This window comes from Mustela nigripes, chromosome 4 (assembly GCF_022355385.1).
Source record: "Mustela nigripes isolate SB6536 chromosome 4, MUSNIG.SB6536, whole genome shotgun sequence".
NCBI lineage: Eukaryota > Metazoa > Chordata > Mammalia > Carnivora > Mustelidae > Mustela > Mustela nigripes.
The window spans coordinates 6,408,698-6,434,469 of NC_081560.1; the positions used below are offsets into that span (position 1 = coordinate 6,408,698).

The 25,772-nt window shown below is 47.1% G+C and overlaps 2 protein-coding genes across 3 annotated transcripts in view; both read right to left on the reverse strand.

Moving 5' to 3' along the window:
* Positions 1-363: 363 nt before the first annotated feature.
* ZNF212 (zinc finger protein 212) lies at positions 364-15,485 on the reverse strand. Of its 2 annotated transcripts, none has more exons than XM_059396180.1 (5): positions 15,314-15,485; positions 5,539-5,928; positions 5,115-5,241; positions 3,199-3,288; positions 364-2,451 (listed from the first exon to the last, which is right to left on the reverse strand). In XM_059396180.1, the coding sequence occupies exons 1-5, from the start codon at positions 15,458-15,460 to the stop codon at positions 1,589-1,591; spliced, it is 1,617 nt and encodes a 538-aa protein (XP_059252163.1). In that variant the 5' UTR covers positions 15,461-15,485; the 3' UTR covers positions 364-1,588. The 2 variants fall into 2 exon arrangements, with proteins under 2 accessions (XP_059252163.1, XP_059252164.1); XM_059396181.1 differs by having other exon boundaries at positions 364-2,448; positions 15,314-15,484.
* A 7,729-nt stretch (positions 15,486-23,214) lies between these two features.
* The window catches only part of ZNF282 (zinc finger protein 282), a 24,010-nt gene continuing 21,452 nt past the window's right edge, over positions 23,215-25,772 (reverse strand). The window contains 1 exon segment of the mRNA XM_059396182.1: positions 23,215-25,745. Coding sequence (XP_059252165.1) covers positions 25,153-25,745 — 593 coding nt within the window. The 3' untranslated portion in view covers positions 23,215-25,152.

Here is a 25,772-nt window from a genome sequence, read left to right on the forward strand (position 1 = left end):
TGATTTTTTGACTGTACATATACAGTACTGACATAGATCTCAATCAATCGCTTCCATTTTCCTACTCGGCACTGTTATGTTTCTCTAAACCAATATCCTTCAGGGCTACTCAGGAGTCCCCGGTGCTCCCACAGTAGCTCATCCGCCCCATCTTCCCACCATCTCCAACAACCAACAGCCAGACCGCCGGCAGCCCTCGACCACCCCACACAGGGTCCCAGGACTCCTCTCATACATGCCCTCTGCTCATCTGTTCTACATTTAAGTAACAGTGCATGTCAGGCTGGGACCTCAGGCCTCTGTCACTGGTCCCCATGAGTCACCTCCTCCACCCTGGTATTCCTAACAAAGGGAGAAAAATATCCAACGTGAGCTTTTTTTTTTTTGCTAATAGCCAAGTTTTATTCTAAGCAACTATAAATCAAAGGGGACATTCACATAGGACCCAGAAGCCCACTCCCATCTCCCCAAACAACAGCGGGGCAAGCATTCAACACTCCTGAGAAACAAGCATTTTTGTGCATTTTCTCCACCACCTTTGGAACAGTCAACCCCAGAACTAATTTGGAAAATGTGTGATCTACACAACTCCGAGAAACAACCGGTGTAATAAGAACAAACTCCAACACCCACGGGAACAAGTCAGACAACCGTAAGTAACAAACAGTCTTCTGCCCTGGGCGGCGGCAGGACCCATCGAGGACTATGACGGAAGAGGAAGGTTCTGGTGAGAAACCTGGCCTCCCGAGCAGCAGCAGCAGCAGCAGCAGCAGCAGCAGCAGCAGCAGCACGCTCTCAGCTGCGTCCCCGGGCTCTTCCTTCTCAGCAGGGGCAGTGAGGTCTCCCCACGCTCCTCCTCTCGCTCCTCTGGATTCGGTCACCCACGTGAGCAAGGACCCCCACAAGAAGGAGCTCAGCACTCTGCCCCCGATCTCTGACCTAAGTGTGGATGGGCTAAAAGAGCCCCATAAACAAATCCCTCGTAGAGGGCAGGGCCAGTCCCCATGTTAGGAACGACTTCTACGATGCTGGAAATTTAAAAAAACAAGTGTCAGACTGTATTTTTTTAAATCAACTAAAATCTAATTCCAAAAAAGTTGCCTCAGAACAGGGTAAGCAGTCATTTAAATTATTTCTTCTACGTGTTTTTAACAAAGAGACTACGAAAGAAGAAAGAGAGGGGCGTGTGTCCCACAACTCCTCCGCACACCTGCTCACTCTACTGGCCGACCTGACCTCTGGGAAGACCTGAAATGCTGGCACAGGACCGGGAACCAGCCACCGGTGCCCGCAGGGTCAGAGAGCCACCCGCGGCCCACAGACAGCAGCCCCGAGGGGAAAACCAGAGACCTGCAGGTGCCAGAGACAACAAGCTCCACAGCAGGGAGAGGAGCAGCCCCAGACTCCTCTTCCACAGGTTCCAGGACAGCCTCTGGGCTTGGCCTGGTGCTTGGCCAAGGGAAGGCAAATCAAAACGACTCTCCTCAGGAAGCAGTCAGTCCCTGACTGTGCAAAGTGTCTCTTCGGGGGGGACCAATGCCAGCCCCTCCTGCCCCCCCCAACCCGGATGGACAAGGGGCTGGCACCCTTAAAGCAGGCCATTGGGCCTTCCGGGCTCCAGGGCCAGCCCGCCCCGCTCCCGCTGGTGGATCTTCTGGTGCTGCAGAAGGTGCTGCTTCTGGACAAAGCTCTTCTCGCACTCGGAGCAGCTGTAGGGCCGTTCGCCCGTGTGGATGCGCTGGTGCCGCACCAAATCCGACGGATGGCTGAAGCTCTTGCCACAGTAACCACAGATGAGGGAACTCCGGCTTTTCCTCCAAGGGATGTGACCAGGCAGGGCCACCAGGCTGTTGGGTGAGAACCTCTCCTGGACACAGCGGCCAGCACTGGGCCCCTCCTGCAGGTGGCAGCGTTGGTGGGTCACGAGACTCACCCTGCAGCTGAAGCTCCTCAGGCACACGTCGCACTGGTGCAGCCTCGCCCTCTTGGACTGGGGCTTCAGCTGCGGCCTGGGTCTACGGCTCTCCTCGGGCTCTGAGGCTGTATAAGGGCCCCACCCTGAGTGGGTCTGCAGGTGCGTAGCGAGCTGCTGCTCATAGTGGAAGCTGACCTCGCACTCAGAGCATTCATAGGGGCCAGAAGCGTCCCTTTTCAGCTTTAGGCCCTGCCCGCATTCCTGACCCAGCTGCACCTGCCTACTGGGCTTCGGCTTCGGGGGGCAGCTCAGAGTTCTGCCACCGCTAGGGTCTCTCCTTCCCTCAATAGGATCCTCCAGATTAGTGTCCCTGGGCCCTGAATCCAAGAGGACAGAACCACCCTGACCACCCCAGAGTTCAGTATGCGCTGGGCTCAGGAAAGCCTGCTCTTCGGCAATGCCCGAGAACTCTCCAGGAAGATCCGCAGAGCCTTCCTGAGCGTACTGGATCTCCTGCTTGATCATAACCCCTTCTGCTGCCAAGAGAAAGAAGACCAACAAAAAAGATCACATTCTAGCATTTTCAGTTTCTTTAGAGCTAAACAAACATCTGTGAATTTTACAAGAGCTCTTATCAAAGCACCCCACGATAAGGGCATTAGGACAATTTGGAGAAGGAGACTGGGTTCTAAGACTGGAAAAACTAAACCCATTTTTTTTTTAGGACAATGTTATAAATAACAGTTCTCTAAGCTTGTCCATAAATCTGTATTCAATTCCTGTAAAAATATGGCAAAATATACTATAACTATACTAATTTAACAGTTTAAAATAATAAACATGAACAATTAAAATAAAAAACAAACCCAACCACCCTTACACCTAAAGTTTAAATATTCATGCATCCAGCCCCAGTCCTCCTGCACATGTCCCCCTCCGCCATACCTGGCTTATAAATGCTCTGCCTGCCTCTCACCCCAAGCTTCTCTCCTACGATCTGACCAACCCTATCCTCAGTCTACAGCGGGTGTTCGCTTGAGCTACTGCTCTGCTCTGTACAGTAGCGCAGATGTGAAGTAGGATCCGTCACAACACGTAAGGACTCCCCAGTGGTAAGAAACGCAGACACAGAGATGTTAGGTGAACTCATGAAACTCATAAAGAAATCTAAAATAAGTAATGCCAGATAGGCTGCTGATAACCAGCGTTCAGTAGTTTAGCAGTGGGAAAGCTCACTATAGGCCGCAGGGGGTGGAGGGATAGAATATTCTGGATCCACTCACCTGGGTGGACATCACCAGGGCCTTCCTCCTCCAAGTCACCCAGCATCCCTGCACCCAATTCCGCTTCTTCTTCTGGCTGGCCAAGGACCTCTGGTTTGGAACAGGCACAGTGTGAGCCCAGCAGACGGTACAAGCTCACCGCGCACTGCGCAGGTGCCAATGAACAAGCTGACCAATGTCAGGGGTTGATATTAAAAGTTCCAAAGATTAAAAGGCTACTGTTCTTCCCACTTCCCCACCAGTGGCAGCTTGAGACGACTGGAAAATTCGAGCCGATTTGAGAAATCTATTCAGTCAGCTGCTGCCTCCAACGGTCCTTCCTTAGCCACTGCGTTTCCGGCAGTCAGGCTTCCCAGCCCACTCCCCTTCCCCGACCACCCTGCCCTCACGTGCACACGGTCTCAAGGGCTGCTTCCTTTCAGCGTATTTAATTTCGTCCATGCTGACACGCTGCCCGGTGAGGCGAGCACCATTATCCCCAGCTGGGACAGCAAGGAAACGGCCAGGAGCAGAGCACAGAACTCGGCCCAGGGCACACACACTCCTCCGCGCCTTCTGCTCTCTCCCTCTCTGCTGCAGTCACACTGGCCTTTTTGACACTCCTCCATGGAGCTCAGTTTTAAAAGATTTTGTTGGAGGTGCTTGGGTGGCTCAGTCAGCTGAGTGTCCACTCTTGGTTTTGGCTCAGATCATGGTCTCAGGATTGTGGGGTCGAGCCCCACATCAGGCTCTGCGCAGTCTGCTTATCCCTCTCTCTGTTCTTCCCCACGCTCGCTCTCTCCAATAAATAAACAAAATCTTAAAAAAAAAAAAAAAAACTCTACCAAAATCTACTTACTAAAAATTAATATTTTATAAAGATGTGTATCTATTTTTAAGAGATTTTACTTATTTGAGAGAGAGAGAGCACGAGAGGGGAAAGGGCAGAGGGAGAAGCAGACTCCGCACCGAGCAGGGAGCCTGCTATGGGACTTGATCCAGGGACTCCAGGATCACGATCTGAGCCAAAGGCAGCTGCTTAACCAACCTAGCCACCCAGGCGCCCCAAAGATGTGTATCTATTAACCAGCCCTCTAATTAACACACACAAAAAATAAAATAAAAAAATAAAAAACAAAAACGGAGCTCACAAGGACTAAATGTAATTCCACCCAAGGCCAATAAAAACGTTTTGGCTAACCTGTACTGCCTGCCTCACCTCAGGTAACAAAAGGATTTCTTGTCAAACAGTTTTAAGTATTAAAAACCACATGAAGAACCCTGCTCACATATCACTACAGTACACATTACATTATAATGATGATATCTTTTAATAAATATTATAATGAACTATGTGACTATAGAAAAATACAAAATGCACAACACTAAGACCTTTCCAAGTCTTCATGAACTGAGGACCTAAAGACTCCCATTTCTTTTTTCTTACTTTTCAAATTTTTATTTAAATTCTAGTTAGGGGGCACCTGGGTGGCTCAGTGGGTTAAAGCCTCTGCCTTCAGCTCAGGTCATGATCCCAGGGTCCTGGGATCGAGCCCCGCACTGGGCTCTCTGCTCAGCAGGGAACCTGCTTCCTCCACTCTCTCTCTGCCTGCCTCTCTGCCTACTTGTGATCTGTCAAATAAATAAATAAAATCTTTAAAAAAAAAAAATTTAAATTCTGGTTAGTTAACATATACCGTAATATTGTTTTCAGGAATAGAATTTAGTGATTTATCACTTGCACGAGACACCCAGGGCTCATCCCAAGTGCCCTCCTTAATGCCCATCACCACCTACCTATCCCCCTACCCATCTCCCTCCAGACCAAGAGAGGAGCTAAAGCCAACTAGTCACGGGTGTAGTCTGAGTCACACGCTACTGGGCCAGGGATGTGCAGACGTCTGCACGAGAATTCTCGGGACGGACGTGCTACTTACTCAGGGAGACCAGAGTCTCGTAGTTGCTCTTCATCACGTTCCTGTAGAGCTCCTTCTGCCAGTCCTCCAGATTTTCCCACTCCTGCTCTGAGAAACAGACTCCATCGTTTTCAAGTGACCTGGACACCTGAAATTACAAATATCGTAGCATGAGTGCCTCCTGTCATAGCCACGAAAGCAAAGCCAGCAACTTGAATCTTAAATAACAAAGGGTAGGGCTCCCCATTCGGGCTTTTAAAAAAAGATTTTATTTACTTATTTGACAGAGAGAGAGAGACACAGTGAGAGAGGGTACACAAGCAGGGAGCCCAAATGTGGGTCTCAATCCCAGGACCCTGGGATCATGACCTGAGCCGAAGGCAGACGCTTAACAACTGAGCCACCCAGGCGCCCTAGGCTAACTCTTAATTCCCAAGGGGTCTACCTTGGGAACCTCTCCATTGCTGCCCGGGGGCAGCCTCAGGACCCAGAAGTTGCTGCTCCTCAGCAGGTTCTCCATGTTCTCCAGCCGCCTCTGCAGCAGCCCGTACTCTTGCAGCAGGGTCCCCAGCACGGCCCACTTGCCCTCCAGCTGGTTCCCGAACTCCACGGCCGTCTTCTCGCAGTCCGCCAGCTTCTTCTCGGCCGTCCCTGTCCGCCCCTCCAGGCTCTGTAGCCGGGCGGCCTGGGACTCCACCTTCTTCTCCACAGCCTGAATGGCAGCCACCACAGTCCAGAGAGAGAGCTCTGTGGTCTGCAAGTAAGAGCTTTTCTCTGTCGCTTGTGGGGCAGGTGTGGAAGAGGTCAAAGGTGTGGAGCGGCGTTTCCTCCTGTGCTGAATGAAGGACACAGGGCCAGTCAGTGTCACTTCCAAACATCAAGTAAAGAAAACAATGGGTCCACTGGGTCCAAGAGTATTACAGCTACTTAGTTTCTACCTTTTTATTTTTTTTAAAGACTTTATTTATTTGACAGAGAGAGAGAGCGAGAGCAGGAATACAAGCAAGGCGAGCAGGAGAGAGAGAAGCAGGCTTCCCGCAGAGCAGAGAGCCCGACCTGGGGCTCAATCCCAGGACCCTGGGATCATGGTCTGAGCCAAAGGTAGCTCAATGACTGAGCCACCCAGGCGCCCCAAAAGTATGCTCTTTTATACTCTGTTACTGTAGATGATACATACATGTACATTATAACACTGAAAAGTACAAAGAAAAGTTATGTAAAATACAACCATTCAGAAATAACCTGTTCGAATTTTGATCTTTTTTTTTTAATCTTTTAACTGTACATGTCTTATTACCCGCCCTTCACACCCGGCACAGTCTCTAAGACGACCAAGACACAATTACTTAGCAAGACCAATAAAGCTCAACTCATTTACCTTTGCACCCAAGCAGCTAGTAGAACACCAACTAATTTTTTTTTTTTCAGATTTTATTTTTTTTGTCAGAGAGGATGAGCAAGACAGCAAGCCATAAGCAGGGGTAAGGCAGGCAGAGGGAGAAGCAGGTTCCCCACTGAGCAAGGAATCCAATTTGCGGCTGGATCCCAGGACCCCAGAATCATGACCTGAGCGAAAGCCAGATGCCTAACCAATGAGCCACTCAGGCATCCCCAACTAAATCCTTCGTAAATATTTACGGATATGATTTGATGAAGCCTGCTGACATTTTCCTTACATGGCTCATTTTTTATGATCCAGCCCTGAGGAGGAAAATCACTACAGCTGAAGTTTAACATTACTAAAGCTAACATGGGGGGGCGGGGTCTCCTCAGTTTCCTCTGACCCTGAAGTACCACAGCACGTTCACTTCAGTCCTAACCCCCAAAGCTTCACGATTTTATTCGGCATACACTTTCTTCAAAGCTGCTTCTCTATCCACAAGAATAGACACTAAGTTGGGTGATGGACATTGGGGACGGCATGGGCTATGGTGAGTGCCGTGAAGTGTATAAGCCTGACGATTCACGGACCTGTACCCCTGGGGCACATAATACATCATATGTTAATTTAAAAAAAAATAAATAACTGACACTAAGAGGAACCAGTTTTGAAAGAAGTGCTGGGGCCGGGACTTAGTGTCTGGAGAAACGGGACAAAACGAACCCAAGTGGCATGTAAATGAACATGTAAGCTTGACCATGACCTAATCCAGTGACTCAACTCAGTTCATTACCAAACATGTGGGTTTAAAGCTTAACTGACCCTCCTAAGAAGGATTTAAATAAAAGTTTAATGTAGGGGCACCTTGGTGGCTCAGTGGGTTGGGCCGCTGCCTTCGGCTCAGGTCATGATCTCAGGGTCCTGGGATCGAGTCCCGCATCAGGCTCTCTGCTCAGCAGGGGGCCAGCTTCCCTTCCTCTCTCTCTCTGCCTGCCTCTCTGCCTACTTGTGACCTCTTTCTGTCAAATAAATAAATAAATAATCTTAAAAAAAAAAAAAAAGTTTAATGTAAAAGATCATCCCTTCCCCGCTCTCACTGCTTGTGCTCCCTCTCTGTGTCTCTCTCTGTCAGTAACTACAAACGAGACAAGACAGAACGTCAGATTGCTGGACAGGCTCCTTTTATCCCATGTTCTGCTTTTCACTTTCAGTTGCTCATCTATAGCTCTTCGGAGCTGCCTCCTGCCTTTCTGTGGCTCAGCATTTTGTTGTTTGCTTCGCACAGGAAGGTGGTCAGGATCTGAGCACTAAGCAAAGGCAGAAAAGAGGTGTGAAATCAAGATGCTGCTTCTGTTTTGAACTACCTATTGAGATGGAAACAATTCAAATGTCCACTGACTGGTGATTCAATAAACAAACCACAGTCCATCCATATGTTACAGGTTGAATTTTCTTTTCCCAAGATATGTTGAAGTCTCAACCCCTAGGACCTCAGAATGTGATCTTATCTGGAGTAGAATCTTTACAGAGGTAATCAAGCTCAATGAGGTCATCAGATGGGCTCTAATCAAACACGATTTGGTGTCCTTATAAAATAGGCGAGAGGGGCACCTGGTGCTTGCACGCTCAGTCAGTTAATCTGCTGTCTTCAGCTCAGGTCATGATCCCAGGGTCCTGCTAAGCGGGGAGCTGCTTCTCCCTCTCCCTCTGCCTGCTGCCTCTCGTACTTGTGCACTCTCTCGTCAAGTGAATAAATAAAATCTCTTAAAAAATAAAATAAAATAGGGGAGAGATCTGGACAGAGACAGATGTGCACTTAGTGCAGACTATATGAAGACACACAGGGAAAAGACAGCTACGTGACAACAGAGGCAGAGGTCGGAATTCTGCTGCCACAAGCCAAGAAAATGCGTGGGGCCATCAGGAGCTATGAGAGAAGCCAAAGACATTTTCCGTTGTGGGCCTCAGAAGGCATCAAGTCTGTGGACATGCTGACTTCAGACTTTCAGCCTCTAGAACTAAAGGACAGCACACTTCCGGTGTGTAAGCCCTTCAATTTGCAATACTTTATTATAGCAGCCTTAAGGGTATTAATACACCATACAATAAAATACTGTTACATTATTAACATAGTAATGATTAATGTGTTAAGCATGTTACATTAGCAATAAAAAGGGAACAAACTACTGAACAACATCGATCCCCAAATCATGCTAAGTGAACGAAGCCAGACACAAAATGCAGCCTACTCTATTCCATTTGCATGACACTCAGGAAAGGCAAAACTACATGGACAGAAAACAGATTAGTGGGGGCACCTGGGTAGCTCAGATAGTTAAGAGTCTGCCTTCAGCTGAAGTCATGATCCCAAGGTCCTGGAATCGAGCCCCATGTCTGGCTCCCTGCTCCACTAGGAGTCTGCCTCTGCCTCTACCTGTCTGTGTGCTCCCTTTGTCTCTCAAATACATAACATCTTAAAAAACAAAAAACCAAACCAGATCAGTGTTTGCCAGGAGCTGCGGGTGGGGGAAGATTGAATGCAAAGGAAATCTTTCTGGGATGATGGAAATATTCTGTATTTTGGTAGTCTGATCATGGCACACATTTATCAAAACTACCTCAACCGCGTGAATGAGTGAATGCTGCTGTAGGTGAATTATCTCAGTAAGCACGGTTTAGTATCAAGATAGAAGAAAATGTTAGCTGCCAGGAAAGATGCCATAAACAAAGTGTAAAAAAAACAAATAGGGAGAGGATATTTATAAACAAAGTATAAAATGGAAAGAAAAAAGTAACCCCAAATAAACCTGCAAACCGTAAGCAATTATGAGAACAGAAATGCAGGCAGTCCAAGAAGCAGTTGGGAGCACAAATACAACCACGGAAAACCGCTTTTCACCCACCAGGCTGCCCCACTTGAAAGAGGGATAAGGAACTACAGAGATGAGTAGGATATAAAACTGGCTTTTTTTTTTTTTTTAAGATTTTATTTATTTGACAGACAGAGATCACAAGGAGGCAGAGAGGCAGGCAGAGGGGCTCGATTCCAGGACCCTGGGATCACAACCTGAGCCTAAGGCAGAGGTTTTGGCCCACTGAGCCACCCAGGTGCCCCAAAACTGGCACTTTTATTAACATTCCCGGAAGGAATGAAAAATACTACAAACTTTATGGAAGGCAATCTCATAAAAGTCACTAAAAACCTTTTCACCTAGCAATCTCACTTCCAGGAATCTATTTTCTAAAACAAAAGGCATTTTTTACTGACATCCAAAATAAAAAAACAAGACGATTACTGGTAATGTTCTTTGGAAAAGTCAAAGCTTGGAAATAATCTCCAGGTTTATTCATAAAGGAATGGTTAAATAAATTATGGCACAACCAAAAATGACACTATACTACCTTTAAAAATAATGACTTGTATTATGGTTTGGAAGAGTTTTCATCATACCATGCTGGTTAAAAATTCAACTTTTAAGGAAATACATTTATTACAATTCCACTTTTGAAAGAAGAGAAAATACATGAGTGTTTGTGTTTCAGCCCACAGAAAAGTCTGTGAATAGATTCGTAAAACTGAACTGGTAACAGGACTTACTCCTCAGGGAAATGAGAGGGAGAGATTTTCATCATTCCTTGGAAACTACTGCTTGTTTGACTTCCCCAATAAACATGTATTTTTTAAATAATTTTTCTTTTTACATAAATTCCACATTCAAGAGTATCCCTGATTGCAGTGAGAAATACAAAAAGTACATTACATCCCCCACACTTCTGGAGTTTCTGGGGCAGTTCTGGTGGATCTCCTATCATACTATCAGATCAAGTCTAATACAATGGGCCGGCCACTACAGTCTGAAACCTTCACCAGTAAGTATAAGACACGGTCCCTGTTGCTAAGACACCTTCAATCTGCTGGATAAGTAACATTCTAAAGTGGCATCGAAGGTGAACTAGACAATATCTAAGGTCACTTCCAACTCTGAGATACTATGACTTTTTAATACTGAATAGTAAAAAACAACTTCTATAATACGTAAGATACGGAAGGGAATGGTGACAAATCTCCATCAGCTACCACTCCATTATCAAATAGTGCTTCTGAAGTCCTCTGTATGACTCCCTACGTAACTATGATCCTGAATTTGGTTTTTCACTAGAAATTGCCTTTTTCATATTCTCACCAAATGCTTTTTTCCCAAAACATGTTTAGTTTTGCCAATCTTAGGATCTTACATAAATGGCATCCTTATTCCACAACACCTGAGAATATCCTGCTGTTGCAGATAGCTATAATTAATTTTCACTTCTGCAAAACATTCCGCTGTGATAATACCACAACTTCCTTTTCCAGTCCATTATTTATTCGCCCCCATCTTTGTCATTACAAGTAGTGCTACAACGAACAGGACTGTGCACAGCTGCTAGTACGTATGGGCAAGTCTCCTGAGGGTATAGTCCTAGGAAGGAAATGATGGCCAATAGGGTATATATACAACTTGAACTTCAGTAAATAATGCCAAATATTTTCTAAAGTGGTTGTACAAATTTCATTCCTGTCAGAAGTATTAAGTATTCTGGATGTTTCCCAACTATGTCAACACTTGCAACTGTCAGACTAAAATTTTGTCCCTCCAAGGAGGTCTGAAATGTCATCATGATTTCCATCTACTCGTTCTTTACTAACAAGGATAAGGATCTTCTAAATATTTATTGGCCATTCAAATAGCTTTCAGTGAACTACCTGCTCAAGTCTTTTATCTATTCATCTTTTGGGGTCCCTTTCTTCCTCTCTATCTCAGAATTTCTCTAGTAACTCTGGATACCATTCTTTATCCACACTGTATGTGCTGCAAACACCTCCTCTTTATTTGTGCCTCATTTTAAAAATTCACTTCACTGGGGCGCCTGGGCAGCTTGGTCGGCTCAGGTCAGGGTCCCAGGGTCCTGGGATTGAGCCCTGCATGGGGTTCCTTGCTCAGTGGAGCCCTCTCCCCACCGCTCCCCCTGCCTGTGTGCACCGGCATTTGCTCGCTCACTCACTGGCTGGCTATCTCTCTCTCCGTCAAATGAATAAATTTTTAAAAATCTTTTAAAAATAAAAAGAACAAAAATTCACTTTATTTTTTAATTAAAAAATTAATGTAGTTGAGTTTGATCAATTCCTTTAAGGTTTGAACTTCTGTGTCAGGTGAGAAAAATATCGATAATCCAGAATATTGTCTTCTAAACACTCCATAGTTTTGTTTTCACACTTGAGTAACTCAACTAGAACTGATATTTCTCTGTGGTGCAGGAATCAATTTTCACATGGAAAATCAACAGATCTAATATATGATGAAAAATCCATCAATTCACCCAAAGATTTGTAATGTGATCTCTGTCATGAAACAAGCTTTCATACATAGCAATCTGTCTCTGGCACGTCTATAGAGTATTTTTTTTTATTGCCTTACCAATATTATAGTTTTAACAACCATAGGTTTTTAAAAAATCATTATTGAGGGGCACCTGGGTGGCTCAGTTGTTAAGCTTCTGCCTTTGGCTCAGATCATGATCCTAGGATCGAGCCCTGCATCGGGCTCCCTGCTGAGAGCGGAGCCTGCTTTTTCCTCTCCCTCTGCCCCTCTCACCAGCTCAACACATAGTCTGTGCAGTCTCTCTCAAAGTAGTATCTTTTAAAAAGTCTCATAAAAGTATCTTTAGAAACTCTGTTTACATCACATCCATAGATAAATGTATCCATACACAGTTTTTTTAGTCCTCACAGTTTTTTGAGTCCACATCCACTCCTCTTTTAAGGTATTTTTAGTATCTTTCAATATTTTAACATATTCCACTGATTACCACACAACAAACAATCCCAGTGTTTAATGGCTTAAGACAACATCTACTTTGCTCATGAATCTGCAATTCAAGAAGGGTTTGTGAAGAACAGTTTGTCTCTGCTCCACTCCATGTCAAGTGGAACAAATCACAGGCAGGCAGGCTCTGGAAAACACCTGAAAAATCCTAAACCACATGGAGAAAGCATATGGAGATATTCTGTTCAACAGCCCAACCTAAGGTCCCAGACTACACTCAGCTGCCAGAACACACTTTCATTTCTAAAAGGGCTCTTTTTTTTTTTTTAAAGATTTTATTTATTTATTTGACAGAGATTACAAGTAGGCAGAGAGGCAGGCAGAGAGAGAGGAGAGGAAGCAGGCTCCCTGCTGAGCAGAGCCCCCCCCCACCCACCCACCCACGTGGGGCTTGATCCCAGGACCCTAGGATCATGACCCAAGCCGAAGGCAGAGGCTTTAACCCAATGAGCCAGGCAGCCCCCCCCCCTTTTAAAAAGATTTTATTTATTTGACAGAGAGAGATATCCCAAGTAGACAGAGAGAGCAGGGAAGCAGGCTCCTTGCTGAGCAGGGATCTCAATCCCAGGACCCTAAGACCATGACCTGAGCTAAAGGCAGAGGCTTAACCCACCCAGCCACACAGGTGCCCCTAAAAGGGCTCTTTTGCTCTCTTCACTTTTTATTCATTAATCTCTCTATACAGGCATACCTCAGAAATATTGCAAATTTGGTTCCAGAACACCACAATAAAGCAAGTATCATAATAAAGCACGTAAAATTAATTTTTTGTTTCCCAGTGCATATAAATTTACACTACATTGTAGTTTATTAAGTGAACAATAGCATTATATCTTAAAAAATGTACATAGCATAATTTAAAAATATTTTATTGCAAAAAAGAAAAAAAAAGGCTAACCATCATCTGAGTTTTTAGCAAGCATAATTACTGGTCACAGAACATCATAACAAATATAATAATAAGGAAAAGGTTTAAAATACTGTGAGAATTATTAAATTGTGACAGAAACACAAAATGAGCAAGGCTGTTGGGAAAATGGCAGTTGAGACTTGACACAGACTTTCAATTTGTAAAAAAAAAAAAGAAAGAAAGAAAGAAAACACAGTATCTGCAAAGTATAATAAAGCAAAGCTCAATCAACCTGAGATACGCCTATACACTGATATTATATATTGACAGATACATGGCCAAAAAAAATCTTACCTGTGTTGTCCAAAAGCCACTAGAAACACATGGCTATTTAAACCCATATTAATTAAAACTGAATTAAAAATTCAATTCCTCAGCCACACTACCTACATTTCAAGTGCTTAATAGCTATAGATTTCTAGTGACTATTCTGAACAGTAAAAAGCAGAATATTTCCATAATCTCTGAAAGTTCTACTGGATACACCGCACCTTAATTTTTTTTCTGCCTAAAAGAAAATAAGGTTTTGTTACAGTCTTCTACCATGCCAGTTTTCCTTGTAGTTCTGTTAATCTGCTTTATATATTGAGGCTATATAATTACATGCAAAATACTAGAATGTCTTATCAAGCTGATAAAATGAGTCTCACCATCACAAAAGTAGTAGTAGCCTTGATCTCTAGCAATATTAATACAGAGAAACCAATTTTTTTGATTCGTCTGGTATGTTTTCATATTCTTTTATGTTCAACCATTTCTGTAGCTTTGACTTTTAGTTGTACCTCTTAAAAACCATATAGTGACAACTCTTTGCCTTTTAATTCAACATTTAGTCCATTTACATTTATTGTAATTGTTGATCTATTTTTATTGATTTTTGCCCTTTTTTGGCCTTGTCTTTCTTGCCTTCTTTTAGGTGATTTTTTCCTTACTCTATTTCCCCTTCTAACTTGTAAGTTTTACAGCCAATTTCTAATGTTTTAGCAAGTATCCTAGATATTACAGGAAGCATACTTCTAACAACCTTGAAACAAAAGAATTCTAATGTCTTCCTAACTTTTACACCATGTATTTTAATTTGCCTTTGTTTTTAACCTCACAAGAGATTATTCCCGTTATAGTCAATTGATACACGTTCAGATTTATCCGTTTCCATGGGTCATCACACTTTCTTACATTTTCAGACTTTACATTTGGGATAATTTTCCTTTTACCTGGTATATCCTTTACATTTTCCAACTGCTAGGTGGCTCAGTCTGTTAAGCCACTGACTTTTGATTTCGGCTCTGGTCATGATCTCAGGGTCATGAGGTGGAGCCCAGCTTCTGGCTCCCTGATGGTAATAGAGCCTGCTTAAGATTTTCTCTCTCCCCAAAACCCCGTTCCTCCCCACCCCCCACCCCGCTCCTCCCCACCCTCCAACCCCCTCCTCCCCACCCCCTCTCTCACTCAAAAAAGAAAAGATTCTCCCTCTCCTTCTACCCCTACACCTCCCCCACCGCGAGCTCTTAAAAAAATTCCCTCCCCTTCTTCCCCACCGCTCCTGTTCTCTTAAAAAATATACGTATATAAAATATAAATATAACATGTTATGTATCTCTCTCCCCTCCCCCCTATTGCGCTCTCTCTTTAAAAAAAAAAAAACCTCTCCCTCTGCCCCTCCCCCCGCCCCCGGCTCGCTCTTCTCTCTCTCAGAAGAAAAAAAAGAAAAATCTGTCCCCCTGCCCCTCCCCCAGCTCGTGCGCGTGCTCTCGCGCGCGCGCTCTCAAAAAAACAAAAAGCAAAACCCCCCCAACCCCCCAAAACCCAAAACAAGCCTCGGGGAAGTTTCTCCGCAACGGTGTGTGGCGCTGGGGCTCCGGCCCCACGGGGAAGGAGCCGGAGAGGGGGAAAGCAGTGACCTGGGGTCGTGGGAGGAGGCCGGTATTCGCTAGAAACAGCCCGGGGAGCCCGGGGAGCCCCGGGACCCCCAGCCCCAACAGGGGTGCGAGCTTCGAAGCCCCGCCCCGGCCAGGAGCTCCGCCATCCCGAAGGCGCCCGCGACCGGTGCCGGGAGCACCCTTACCCGAGTAGGCGCCGACTCCGCCATGGCTGCCAGTCGCCCCTCAACACCCGGGCCCCGCCCGATAACCCTCGCGCTGCGTGCCGGACCGGTGGGCGCCGCAGCCCCTCCTCGAAGCCGCCACCAGTGCCGTGTTGATACAAGGTGCATTGTGGGAGTTCGGCCCTCCAGCGCCAAGAGCCTCTCCGGCGGCTGTCCTCACAGCGCGGCATTTCCAGGGCGCCCCCGTGCGGCAGGAGGATGAACAGCAGCTCGGCGCTCGGGCCAGAGTGTGCGACCAGGGAAAAGCTTGCTCCCGCCAAGTCAATCCCAAATTGAGAATTAAAGGCAAACGCGGGACTTGTGTGTCTTCTACGTGCCCAGCACTCGGCGAGGTGCTTTGAGCGATTCAAACACGCATAAAAGTCAGACTTTGCTCTGAGGGAAGAATACGTAACTTAGCTGGGGAAAAGAGATATGGTACCAAATGGCATGTGTTTTATTCCATTTGTTCATCTGTTACTTGGCTTTCTAGAAACTAGAAACACGTGGGGCGCCTGGATGGTCCAGTTGGTTAAGCCCCTGCCTTCGGCTCAGATCACGATCTCAGGGTCCTGGGATCGAGCCCCATATTGGGCTCCCTGCTCTTGGGGGACCTGCTTCTCCCTCTCTGCCCTTCCCCCTGCTCACACTCTCTCCCTCTCTCAAAAGAAAAGAAAAAGAAAAAAACTAGAAATACACTTTCCCATCAACAGTGTGGAGTCAAGGTGCCAGGCCAACCCACTGCATCCTATTAGTTATTGCAATCACACGCCTTAGAAAATCCAAGAGAGCCCCAATTTCAAATGTTTAATCCCGTCCACATGTTACTGTTAAAAGATGAGTTTGGAATTTTGATTTGGAAAGGATGGCTGCATTTCCATTTGGTCACCCAATACAAATCACTTCTGCAACCATACTTGTCTAATTTGTACCACATGGTTTCTATAGAGACAGGCAATGAACTTCCACTTGAATTATAGTTCTGAAGACCTTCCTCTGAGAGCTAATCTCTTAAGATCAACAAACTGGCTCCTTCTTAGCATGCAGGGCTCAGACTTTACCTCCTCTGATACATTCCCTGTCCCCCCTGCTTCCAGCCCAACACCCTTCTCCATCCCAACCCTCAATCCTGATTCTCTGATCAAAAGTTTTCAGAGTATTATCACTAACAGAAATAACGTTTTTTCATCAGTTTACATGGTAAGGATGTGTCCATTTCACTAAAATGTCCCTCCACAATATATACTACTTTTTGCACACAGAAGTGCTCATATGTATCTTTGGATGACTGAATGGTGAACCAGAGAATAAGGGTAGATAAAGTCACCTCCAAGAGAAGGCATAATGTCCACAGCTACCAGATCAACAGGAGACTCACCGAATCATTAATACATCTAAAGAAAGGATGGGTTGGGTCAGGACACCTGGGTGGCTCAGTCCTTGTCTTTGGCTTGGGTCATGATCCCAGGGTCCTGGGATTGAGCCCCACATCTGGCTCCCTGCTCAGTGGGGAATCTGCTTCTCCCTCTCCCAATCCCCTTGCTTATGTTCCCTCTATTTCTGTCTCTGTCAAATAAATAAAATCTTTTTTAAAAAAGAAAGAAAGAAAGAAAGGATGGGTCAAGCCGAGGAAACCAGTCAGTCACTGAGATATGTCTGGGGTCTGACCTACTTTCTCAGACCAAAAACTTAATGTCAGTCACAGAAAAAAATGTATCATGTCTATGGAGACAGACATAATCAGGACATAGGATACTGGGTACTGGGGTCATTAGCAGTTCAGTTCTAGAACCCTCTATTCTATTTCTGTGTTCACCAGGCAATCTGATGATGCACATTGCACATAGCTACTGGGAGACAACAGGTAGGTCAGGCTGATACAAACATCCAGTCCAGCCCCTGCAAATGAGTAAACGGATGCTCCGGCTTATCCATCTGTTTCTTGAGCATCACCGTGATTCAGCACCCCTGACTCTGAGCCTGGAACAGTGTGAAAACATTTCGATAAAATTTCCAGTGTGCAAAGGAGGCAGCACCAGGCACTGGTCTGAATCTCACAGGCTTGCAGAGATAGATGGTGTGCATGGTGCTTTAGGAAGTGGAGCCCAGGATGGGGGAAATAGGTGAAGGGGGTTAAGAGCAAACTTATCTTTTTTTTTTTTAAGTCTTTTTAAAAAATATTTAATTAATTAATTTATTTGACAGAAAGATCACAAGTAGGCAGAGAAGCAGGCAGAAAGAGAGGAGGAAGCAGGCTCCCCACTGACAGAGAGCCCGATGCGGGGCTCAATGCAGGGCTCAATCCCAGGATCCTGGGATCATGACCTGAGCCGAAGGCAGAGGCTTTAATCCACTGAGCCACCCAGGCGCCCCTAGAGCACACTTATCTTGATGAGCACTGAGTAATACAGGGAACTGTTGAATTACTTGGGGGAGGGGGGTAAAAAAAAGAAACCATTTTTTTCAAATTGCAAATGTTTTAAAACTTGGGGCAAAATAATAGTGTCTACATTGATGTCGAGAGAGAGAGAAAGAAAGGGAGAAAGAGAGAAAGAGAAAAGCAAGACCACTGGACTCTCCCACTTACTAGGTGTGGGCAAGTCATTAACTTCTTGGCACCTCCATTTCCTCATTACTAGTGAGTAACAGTAACAGCTCATACCTCACAGAGTTGTGCAGATTAAAGGAGTCCGTTCGAGTGCTTAGAACAGTGCCTGTCAGGTGCAGAGTTCGAAAAGTGCTCCTAATCACTACGGTTCTCTGTGATCTGGCTCCTTCCCTCACTAAGTGGCAAGGCCTCTGCTTCTGTGTCTTCCCACTGAGAACACAAACATCACATCCTTGGGTTGTTGATGGGATTAAGAGAACACACACACCTAAGTAAGGAGCTTGTGTCGCTGAATGCCTGGTGTGTAGCAAGCACTCTATGAGCAGCGACTTTTCATTTGGGTATGTTTTTGCTGTGACAATGTCCAAGCCTTGAGCTGCAATGAATTCACCAATAGAAACATCATCTTGTTATGTCTCTTAGAAGCTTTCCATTCCTTTCCCAATGACACTAAGATCGTGACAGAAGCCTTTAAATAAACTTGTCAATATGACTCATAATTATTCCCATTGTGGCCGTGGTATTAAGGGACTCGAGAAAATGTACTTAGTACTTGTAACCTGTCATCTGTGTGTCATCTGTGTGACATGCAGAGCTGAAACTGACCTTAGACGTCATCTCACCCACATCTTTCTTTCTAGTGACAGAAAAAAGTATCCTTTGACTCACATACAGTACAAATTAAGTTTCAAATAGTGCTTTAGGAGAACCTGAGTGGTTCAGTCCTTAAGCGTCTGCCTTTGGCTTAGGGATCAAGCCCCACATCAGGCTCTTTGCTCCGTGGGAAGCCTGCTTCTCCCTCTCCCACTCCCCCTGCTTATGTTCCCTCTCATTGTGTCTCTCTCTGCCAAATAAATAAAGAAAATCTTTAAAAAATAAATTAAATAAAATAATGCTTTAAAAATATTTCTCGGGATGCCTGAGTGGCTCAGGGGGTTAAGCCGCTGCCTCCGGCTCAGGTCCTGATCCTAGGGTCCTCGGATCAAGTCCCGCATCAGGCTCCTTGCTCAGCGGGGAGCCTGCTTCTCTCTCTGCCTCTGCCTGCCACTCTGCCTGCTTGTGCGCACTCTCTATGACAAATTAAAAAAAAAATCTTTAAAATTATTTCTCTTGTTCTTTAAATGTTCTCTTGTGCATATGACTTCTAGCATACATGTAATGTTATGTCCAAACATTATTTTACTCGAGAAAGTTATAGACCGTGGCTTTATCCCACTTAGTTGAGACCCTTTCTATTCTGTTCCCCTTATTATCCCACAAACCTCTAGCTGGCAGAGTCCAGGTCTGTCGTGCTCCTTCTCTCACATAAATAACCTCCTGGGGAGCACACCCTCCAGGCCTCCAGGTCACCGTGACTCCTAGAATGAATCCATCTCGGTTCAAGCTGCACAGCACCCCTGCCCCCCATATATGTATGTGTATATGGACACGGTGGACACTTAACACACACAGCGTGTCCACAGGTGGTGGACATCTGTTAGCTTTGTCAACCTTACACTTTTCCCTTCTTCTGGGCATAGATACACCTCTTCCTCTTTGGGGACAGCCCCTCCCTAGGCTCTAGCCATGTACTTGGAATGGGTACTGCCATCTTGTTCCGTAACAATGGCAGCCAGGTCACTGTGACTGTGCAAGGGTGGGCATTTGACTCAAGCCAGGCCAATCATACCATCCTAGCCTCCTGGCCACGGTACGGTAATTGACCCAGGAGTGGGCATATGACTTTAGCTGGACCAATCAGAGCTCTTCCCTGGGATCATTTATTTATTAAATATTTTTATTTACTTATTTGACAAACAGAGCAAAAGAGCACAAGCAGGGGGAACAGTAGAGGGAGTGGGAGAAGCAGGCTCCCTGCTGAGCAGAGAGCCAGATGTGGGCCTCAATCCCAGGACCCCAGGATCATGACTTGAACCGAAGGCAGATGCTCAACCATCTGAGCCACGAGGAGTCCCTCCCTGGGATCTTTCTAACTAGACCTGAGGGGACAGGTTAATTTCCTTTGTGGTAAAGCTATAGATGTATGGGTCAGGAACATGTCCCCATTTCTTGGAATAAGTTGGTTTGAGAAAATGATTCCAACGTAAAGGAGCAGAGATGAGAGACACATTTTTGTCTCTGTCCAGGATTGATCTTTCAGCTGTTCCTCTGAATCTGTGAAGGATTCTGGCTTCCTTCCAGAAAGTTCCCCTTTCTCCATAGTTGACTAGTCAGCTTCAGGTAGAGGAACTAGGTGACTGGGTGACAAGCTTTTTGTTTTGTTTTTTTTCTTCTGCACATCCTTTTATCCATTTGGAATTTTGAATGTATTATTGTAAAATCTATTTGAAACTCCATGCATGGCTTAAAACCTAATGCAGAATTCCTCTTAGGGTTCGAACTGCACTTTGTTGTGCAATAGAGTTCTACTGGCCACTTTAATTGTGGAAAAACAGGCCCTAGGGAATGGCTTGGAAGGAAGAAGTTGAAGAAAGATAAAACTAAATTGCTCTCCATAATAAACTAGGATTATTTGGGGATTCCCTTGGATACTTTGGGAGGGAGGGCATGAGACCTCAGAAAGGGGGGAAGAGAGCTACTCCTTAGAGAGGCAGGTAAGATACAAGATCAAGAATGGGAGCTGGTGAATTGTGAGAAATTCCTGATGGTGAAAATTGCTCAGTCTTTTAAGAATAGAGATAGTACATATTATATGTCTAATTTTGGGTCATTTACTGTGCTAGGCTGAGACCCTTTGTATAATCTCCAAAGGATAAAAGTTTACTACACATAAAATCTTACCTAGGGAAAGCAAAGACGAAGAGCTGTCTGGGTTAATGCAGAGCTGAGAGCAGGCCAGCAGCAGGAACGCAGACATAAGTCAATTTGTGAATCCAGGAAGCATAAGCTAACAAAGGAAAATGAACCTGTCCGCACCCCCACATCCCTGAGACATGGGGCAGGGGATCCTGCTTGGGGACTCAAGTCATTTTATGGTCAAAGGATATTGGCCCCATAGGGATGGAAGTTGTGGGGACCCCTGGGTAACCAACACGGGCTTTCACTTCTAGGACTGGATATGGTGTCCCCCTTGAATCTTGAATGGGATACATATCAAAGGCAGTTTTCTCTTTTAACAGAAGGAAACCTACAGAAATTACTATGCTGGGGTAGGATGCTGGTTTAAAATACATATCAAGAGATCTGAATAGAGGTTCTCAACCTCTAGGACACAGTGCCAGCATCACACTAGAAGAAAGATTCTTTTGGAAGGGGACCTATGGGAGCCTCACAGGTTGGTGTGAGCCGGGAGAGGGGAGTGAGACTCTCACGCCCAAGATCCCTCTTCTCAAGAATTACTCTTCTAGGGGCACCTGGGTGGCTGTCCGTTAAGCGTTTGCCTTTAGGGCAAGTTATGATCCCATGGTCCTCAGATCCAGTCCTATGTCAGGTTCCCTCCTCATGCTCTCTCTCTCTCTTGCTAAGTAAATAAAATCTTTTTTTTTTTTTAAAGATTTTATTTATTTATTTGACAGACAGAGATCACAAGCAGGCAGAGAGGCAGGCAGAGGGAGGGAGGGGGAAGCAGGCTCCCCACCAAGCAGAGCCGAATGTGGAGCTTGATTCCAGGACCCTGAGATCATGACCTGAACTGAAGGCAGAGGCTTAACCCACTGAGCTACCCAGGCACCCCTCAATAAAATCTTTAAAAAAATTACTCTTTTAGAAATATCCCTCCACAATGTCTCTGAGTCAGTGGCAGACGGAATGGCAGCCATGGCCTTCCCCAAATGGTCCTATTCAGGGCCCCAAGCTGATCTGATGCTCCGTTGCATGATTTTCCAACAATCGGATAAACCAATACCATTAAATATCATCATAGGCTGGTTCGTCTTGAGCCCAGTGTGACATTCCCTCCTTCCCATTACTCTCCAACACCCAATATTCTGGGACCAGATCTGAGAGCCAGTTATGGTGCCCAAAGCCTTCATTATAAGAGAACTGGTCCCTTGTCATTGCTCATTTTCAGTGGTGTCTAGCTTAAACTTGCTGTCTCAAGATTTCCATTTTCATTCCTTCTGACCTCTTAGAGCTATACACTCTGGGCATCTGAAGATTTTTTAGGGCTGCCTGGTTGGCTCAGTTGGTTCATTGTCTTCGGCTCAGGTCATTGTCCCAGAGTCCTGGGATCAAGCTCACGTCGGGCTCCCAGCTTAGTGGGGAGCCTGCTTCTCCTTCTCGCTGCTTGTGCTCCCTCTCTTGGTATCTCTCTCTCAAATAAATAAAACCTTAAAAAAAAAGTTTTAAATCTCTACAACCCAGTGTGGGGCTCGAACCCACAGTCAAGGGTCACATGCTCTACTAACTGAGCCAGTCAGGCACCCCTGGGCTTCTAGAGTCCTAAGGGGGCTCTGACAGATCTGTGGCACAGTAGATCTCAGGCTAATTGATAGCCTGTCTATGGAATAGTCTTGGCATTCAAGGCCTTCTGTGGCCTGGACTTGACTCACCTTGAAACTACATCGCCTACAACTTTCTCACATCCTGAGTATGACCAGGCCAGTCTCCTGTCTTACAACCCCAATTCCTGCCTCCCTGCCGAGTATCATCTTCATCACACCTTGCTTCTGCCCGCCCCCCCCCACCACCACCCCCAGGGCCCATCCAACTCATCCTCCAAGCCTTGACTTCTCCAGTTCTGGAAGGACATACAAAAAACTCTTAGCAGTGGATATCTCTCAACAGGGAGTCTGATAGGAAAGAGTTTTACTGGTGTGTCTTTTTTTTTTTTTAACCATTTAAATTTTTACTGCATGCATTTTTTAAATTAAAATAGTTAACTTTAATTAACACATTATCAGAAGGAAAATAAAAATCCACCTTCAAAGCAGGACCCTTGGCCTTTGTCCTGCTTCAGTAAGTGGACTCTAGGGTCCACACTGAGGACCCCTGCTGCCTGGCAGAGGTCCACACCAAGTGCTACCACCTCTGATCAGCTCCAGGAGTGGAGCTCAGTCTAGGACAAGCCCAAGGCCAGTGCCAGGGGCGCTGGAGTGTCTCCTGGGGTAGCCAAGGGACACTTGATGCAGTGGCATCTGCCAGACCAGGATGTGGCAACCAGACGGCCTGGGCCCTCTCACTGGCTCAGTCACTAACCCTCTTTGGGAATCAGCTCCTTGAGGTTAAAATAAAGGGACTCCAGCTACGCGTTCAGGTGTTCCAAACCCATGTCTCAAGTGGGATTTCTTCCCTCTTCACGCTCTCAACAGCCACAAAAATAAATTAATTTTAAAAATTAAAAAAAATTGTTGGTCTTATTCTCCATGATTTATATTATCAAAATATCGATCTCCTGCATATACTTTTTAAAGCAGAATACTGCCTCCTCCCAACCAAAACACTGAACTAGAGTGTTCTCTTCTGCTCTAAAGCAAATAAACAAACAAACAAAAAAACCCCAAAACTCCACTGAATTTGTCTAACTTCTCAACTCTTCTTAGAAAGCAAAAGGAAAAAAAAAATCCCAGTTCGTTGGATTCCGATTCTCTAAGGAGCCACACTGTGGAACCCCTTGGCCTTGTTGAAAATGCAGTCTGCAATCTGGACACCATTTATTTAGTTTCGAGAATTCCCTTTGCATGGCAAAAAGGGGTCTGAGGAAAGCAGATCGGCGCAGATGAGGGGAAGGGTGGAAGTGGAACGCTGGCAAACGTGGTGCCGGCTGCCGGCTGCCCACGGTGCTCCCTGAACCGGGAGAGAAGCAGGATCGACGGGAGGAGCAGGAAAAAAGTCATTCTTGACACAAACAAGGGTGTCGGGGCGCGCCACCCCATCCCAGTGCCTGGTCATGCAAGATGCAGAAATGGAGACCGTGGCCCCTCAGGACCACGGAGTGGATGCACCAGCTCAAGGGAGTCCTTTGGGCGCCTCCCTGAGGCGCCTGCAGGGTCTGGGGCCGAGTGGGGTCTGTGTCCATGTCCTTGAGCACGGTCAGCGAACAGATAGCACCAGTGGGGAGGCTCAGGGCAGGTGACTGAGGCTCTCAGACTCTAGCACCCACTTGCCCGGCCCTCCTGGGAAGAGACTCACTTCCTGCTCCTGCAGCAGGAGCCCCTTCCTCACCTCTTTGCCCTGGGGAAACTGGAATAAACCGACAAGGTGAGGTCTGACCCAGGGCAACAGCTGCCTCTGGAGGGCCGGGTCACTACTGGGCAGTGACAAGATGCTGCACCAGATTGAAGGACTGGAGGTTCGAAGGACCGGCTGGGGGAGGGGACCTGCCGCCTGGGAATGCCTACACGGGAAGAGCCTTTCAGATGCGCGACCCAGGGCATTGTGTAGCTGATGGGTTCCCCAACCCCCAGAAACCCTGGGAGTTGGCCCCCTGCTGCTTTCTGAGTCTGGGGAGGAGACCGGAGAGAGAGAGAGACCGGGAGAGACCAGACCCAGAAGCCTCTCAGCCATGGGAGGTAGGCAGTGTGTGTGGTGGGGGGGACACTGCACTGGGGTCAGAAGCCCTGGTCCCAGCCCTGCGGCTCTCTTCCTGTGTGATCCTGGTAAACCAGCCACCTGGGCCTCTTTTCTCAGTAGGGACAATCCTACCCCTCAGAGGGACAGGCTAAGGGTGAAAACGGATAACGGATAGAAAACACGTTTAAAAAAGTATAAAGCGCTATTAGAACGCGAGGCAGTGCTGTCATCAGAGATGGTACTCCTTAGCTCATCCCTCACCTCCCGTCACACTTCTGCTTCCTTATTCAGCCTCTCTTAACCTTAGGGCCTTATTTATCTCAGAGGCCTTCTGAGACTGCCTAGTTGCTTCCCCCGGTCACCAACTGTGACGCCAGTGGCCGCACTGGACAAAGTGAGGTCTGACCCAGGGCACGCTAGGTGGTGAGGCGTCCGAGGGGGCTGCCCCAAGCCTCTTGCCTCCTCACTGTCCATTCTGGCACCTTCCCTGGGGGAAAGACACTCAGCAGGCCCCTTGGATCACCCCCACGAGACGAGCTGGCCATCCACTCAGGCCGGACAGGTCTAGGGGACCCCTGTCCGACCCTCGGGGGACCCTGTCTGGAGTGCAATCCCTCTTCCCAATTTCCAGCAGGTGGCAGGCGGAGGGAGGGAAGGCGCGCTGAGAGAACCAGGGGCAGGATCAGGGGTGCTCCGGCCACCTCCCAGGCCGGCTCCCCCAGCCCCGCTCCGGCCTCGGGCCCTCCCCTCCCCCAGCCCAGCCCTAGTCGTGCTCCGGCGGCGCCTGGAGAGGCCGAGGGGCGCCGAGCCCCGGGCCGCCGCTGTGCACGCGCAGGTGGTCCTTGAGCGACTCCTTGTAGCGGAAGCTCTTGCCGCACTCGCCGCACGTGTAGGGCCGCTCGCCCGTGTGGATGCGCTGGTGCTTGAGCAGGTTCTGCTTGCGGATGAAGCTCTTGCCGCAGAGCGCGCACTGGAAGGGCCGCTCGCCCGTGTGCAGCCGCTGGTGGTTCTGCAGATGCTCCTTGCGGCTGTAGGTCTTCTCGCACTCGGAGCACTTGTAGGGCCGCTCGCCGCGGTGCGTCATCTGGTGGCGGATGAGGCCCGAGTGGCAGTTGAAGCTCTTCTCGCACTCGGCGCACTCGTACGGCCGCTCCTTGGTGTGGCTGCGGTGGTGGATGATGAGGCTCTTGCGCACGCCGAAGCTCTTGCCGCACTCGGGGCACGAGTAGGGCTTGCTGCGCGCGCCGTGCAGGAGCAGGCTCCGCCGCAGGCCGCCGGGGCAGCAGCTGCCGCAGCCGCCGCCGCCGCCCCCGGGGCCCCCGCCCGCGCCGCCGCCGCCGCCGCCGCCGCCGCCCGCTCCCCCAGCCTGCGCCCCGCCCGCGC

Excerpts from the sequence above, each read along its gene's own strand:
- ZNF212 (XM_059396180.1), bottom strand. The coding sequence starts at position 15,460 with ATGCACCTTGTATCAACACGGCACTGGTGGCGGCTTCGAGGAGGGGCT. Across the intron at positions 5,929-15,313 it reads CGGAGTCGGCGCCTACTCGG|CACAGGAGGAAACGCCGCTC; the intron begins GTAAGGGTGCTC and ends TCCTTCATTCAG. Across the intron at positions 2,452-3,198 it reads CCCTGGTGATGTCCACCCAG|CAGAAGGGGTTATGATCAAG; the intron begins GTGAGTGGATCC and ends TTCTCTTGGCAG.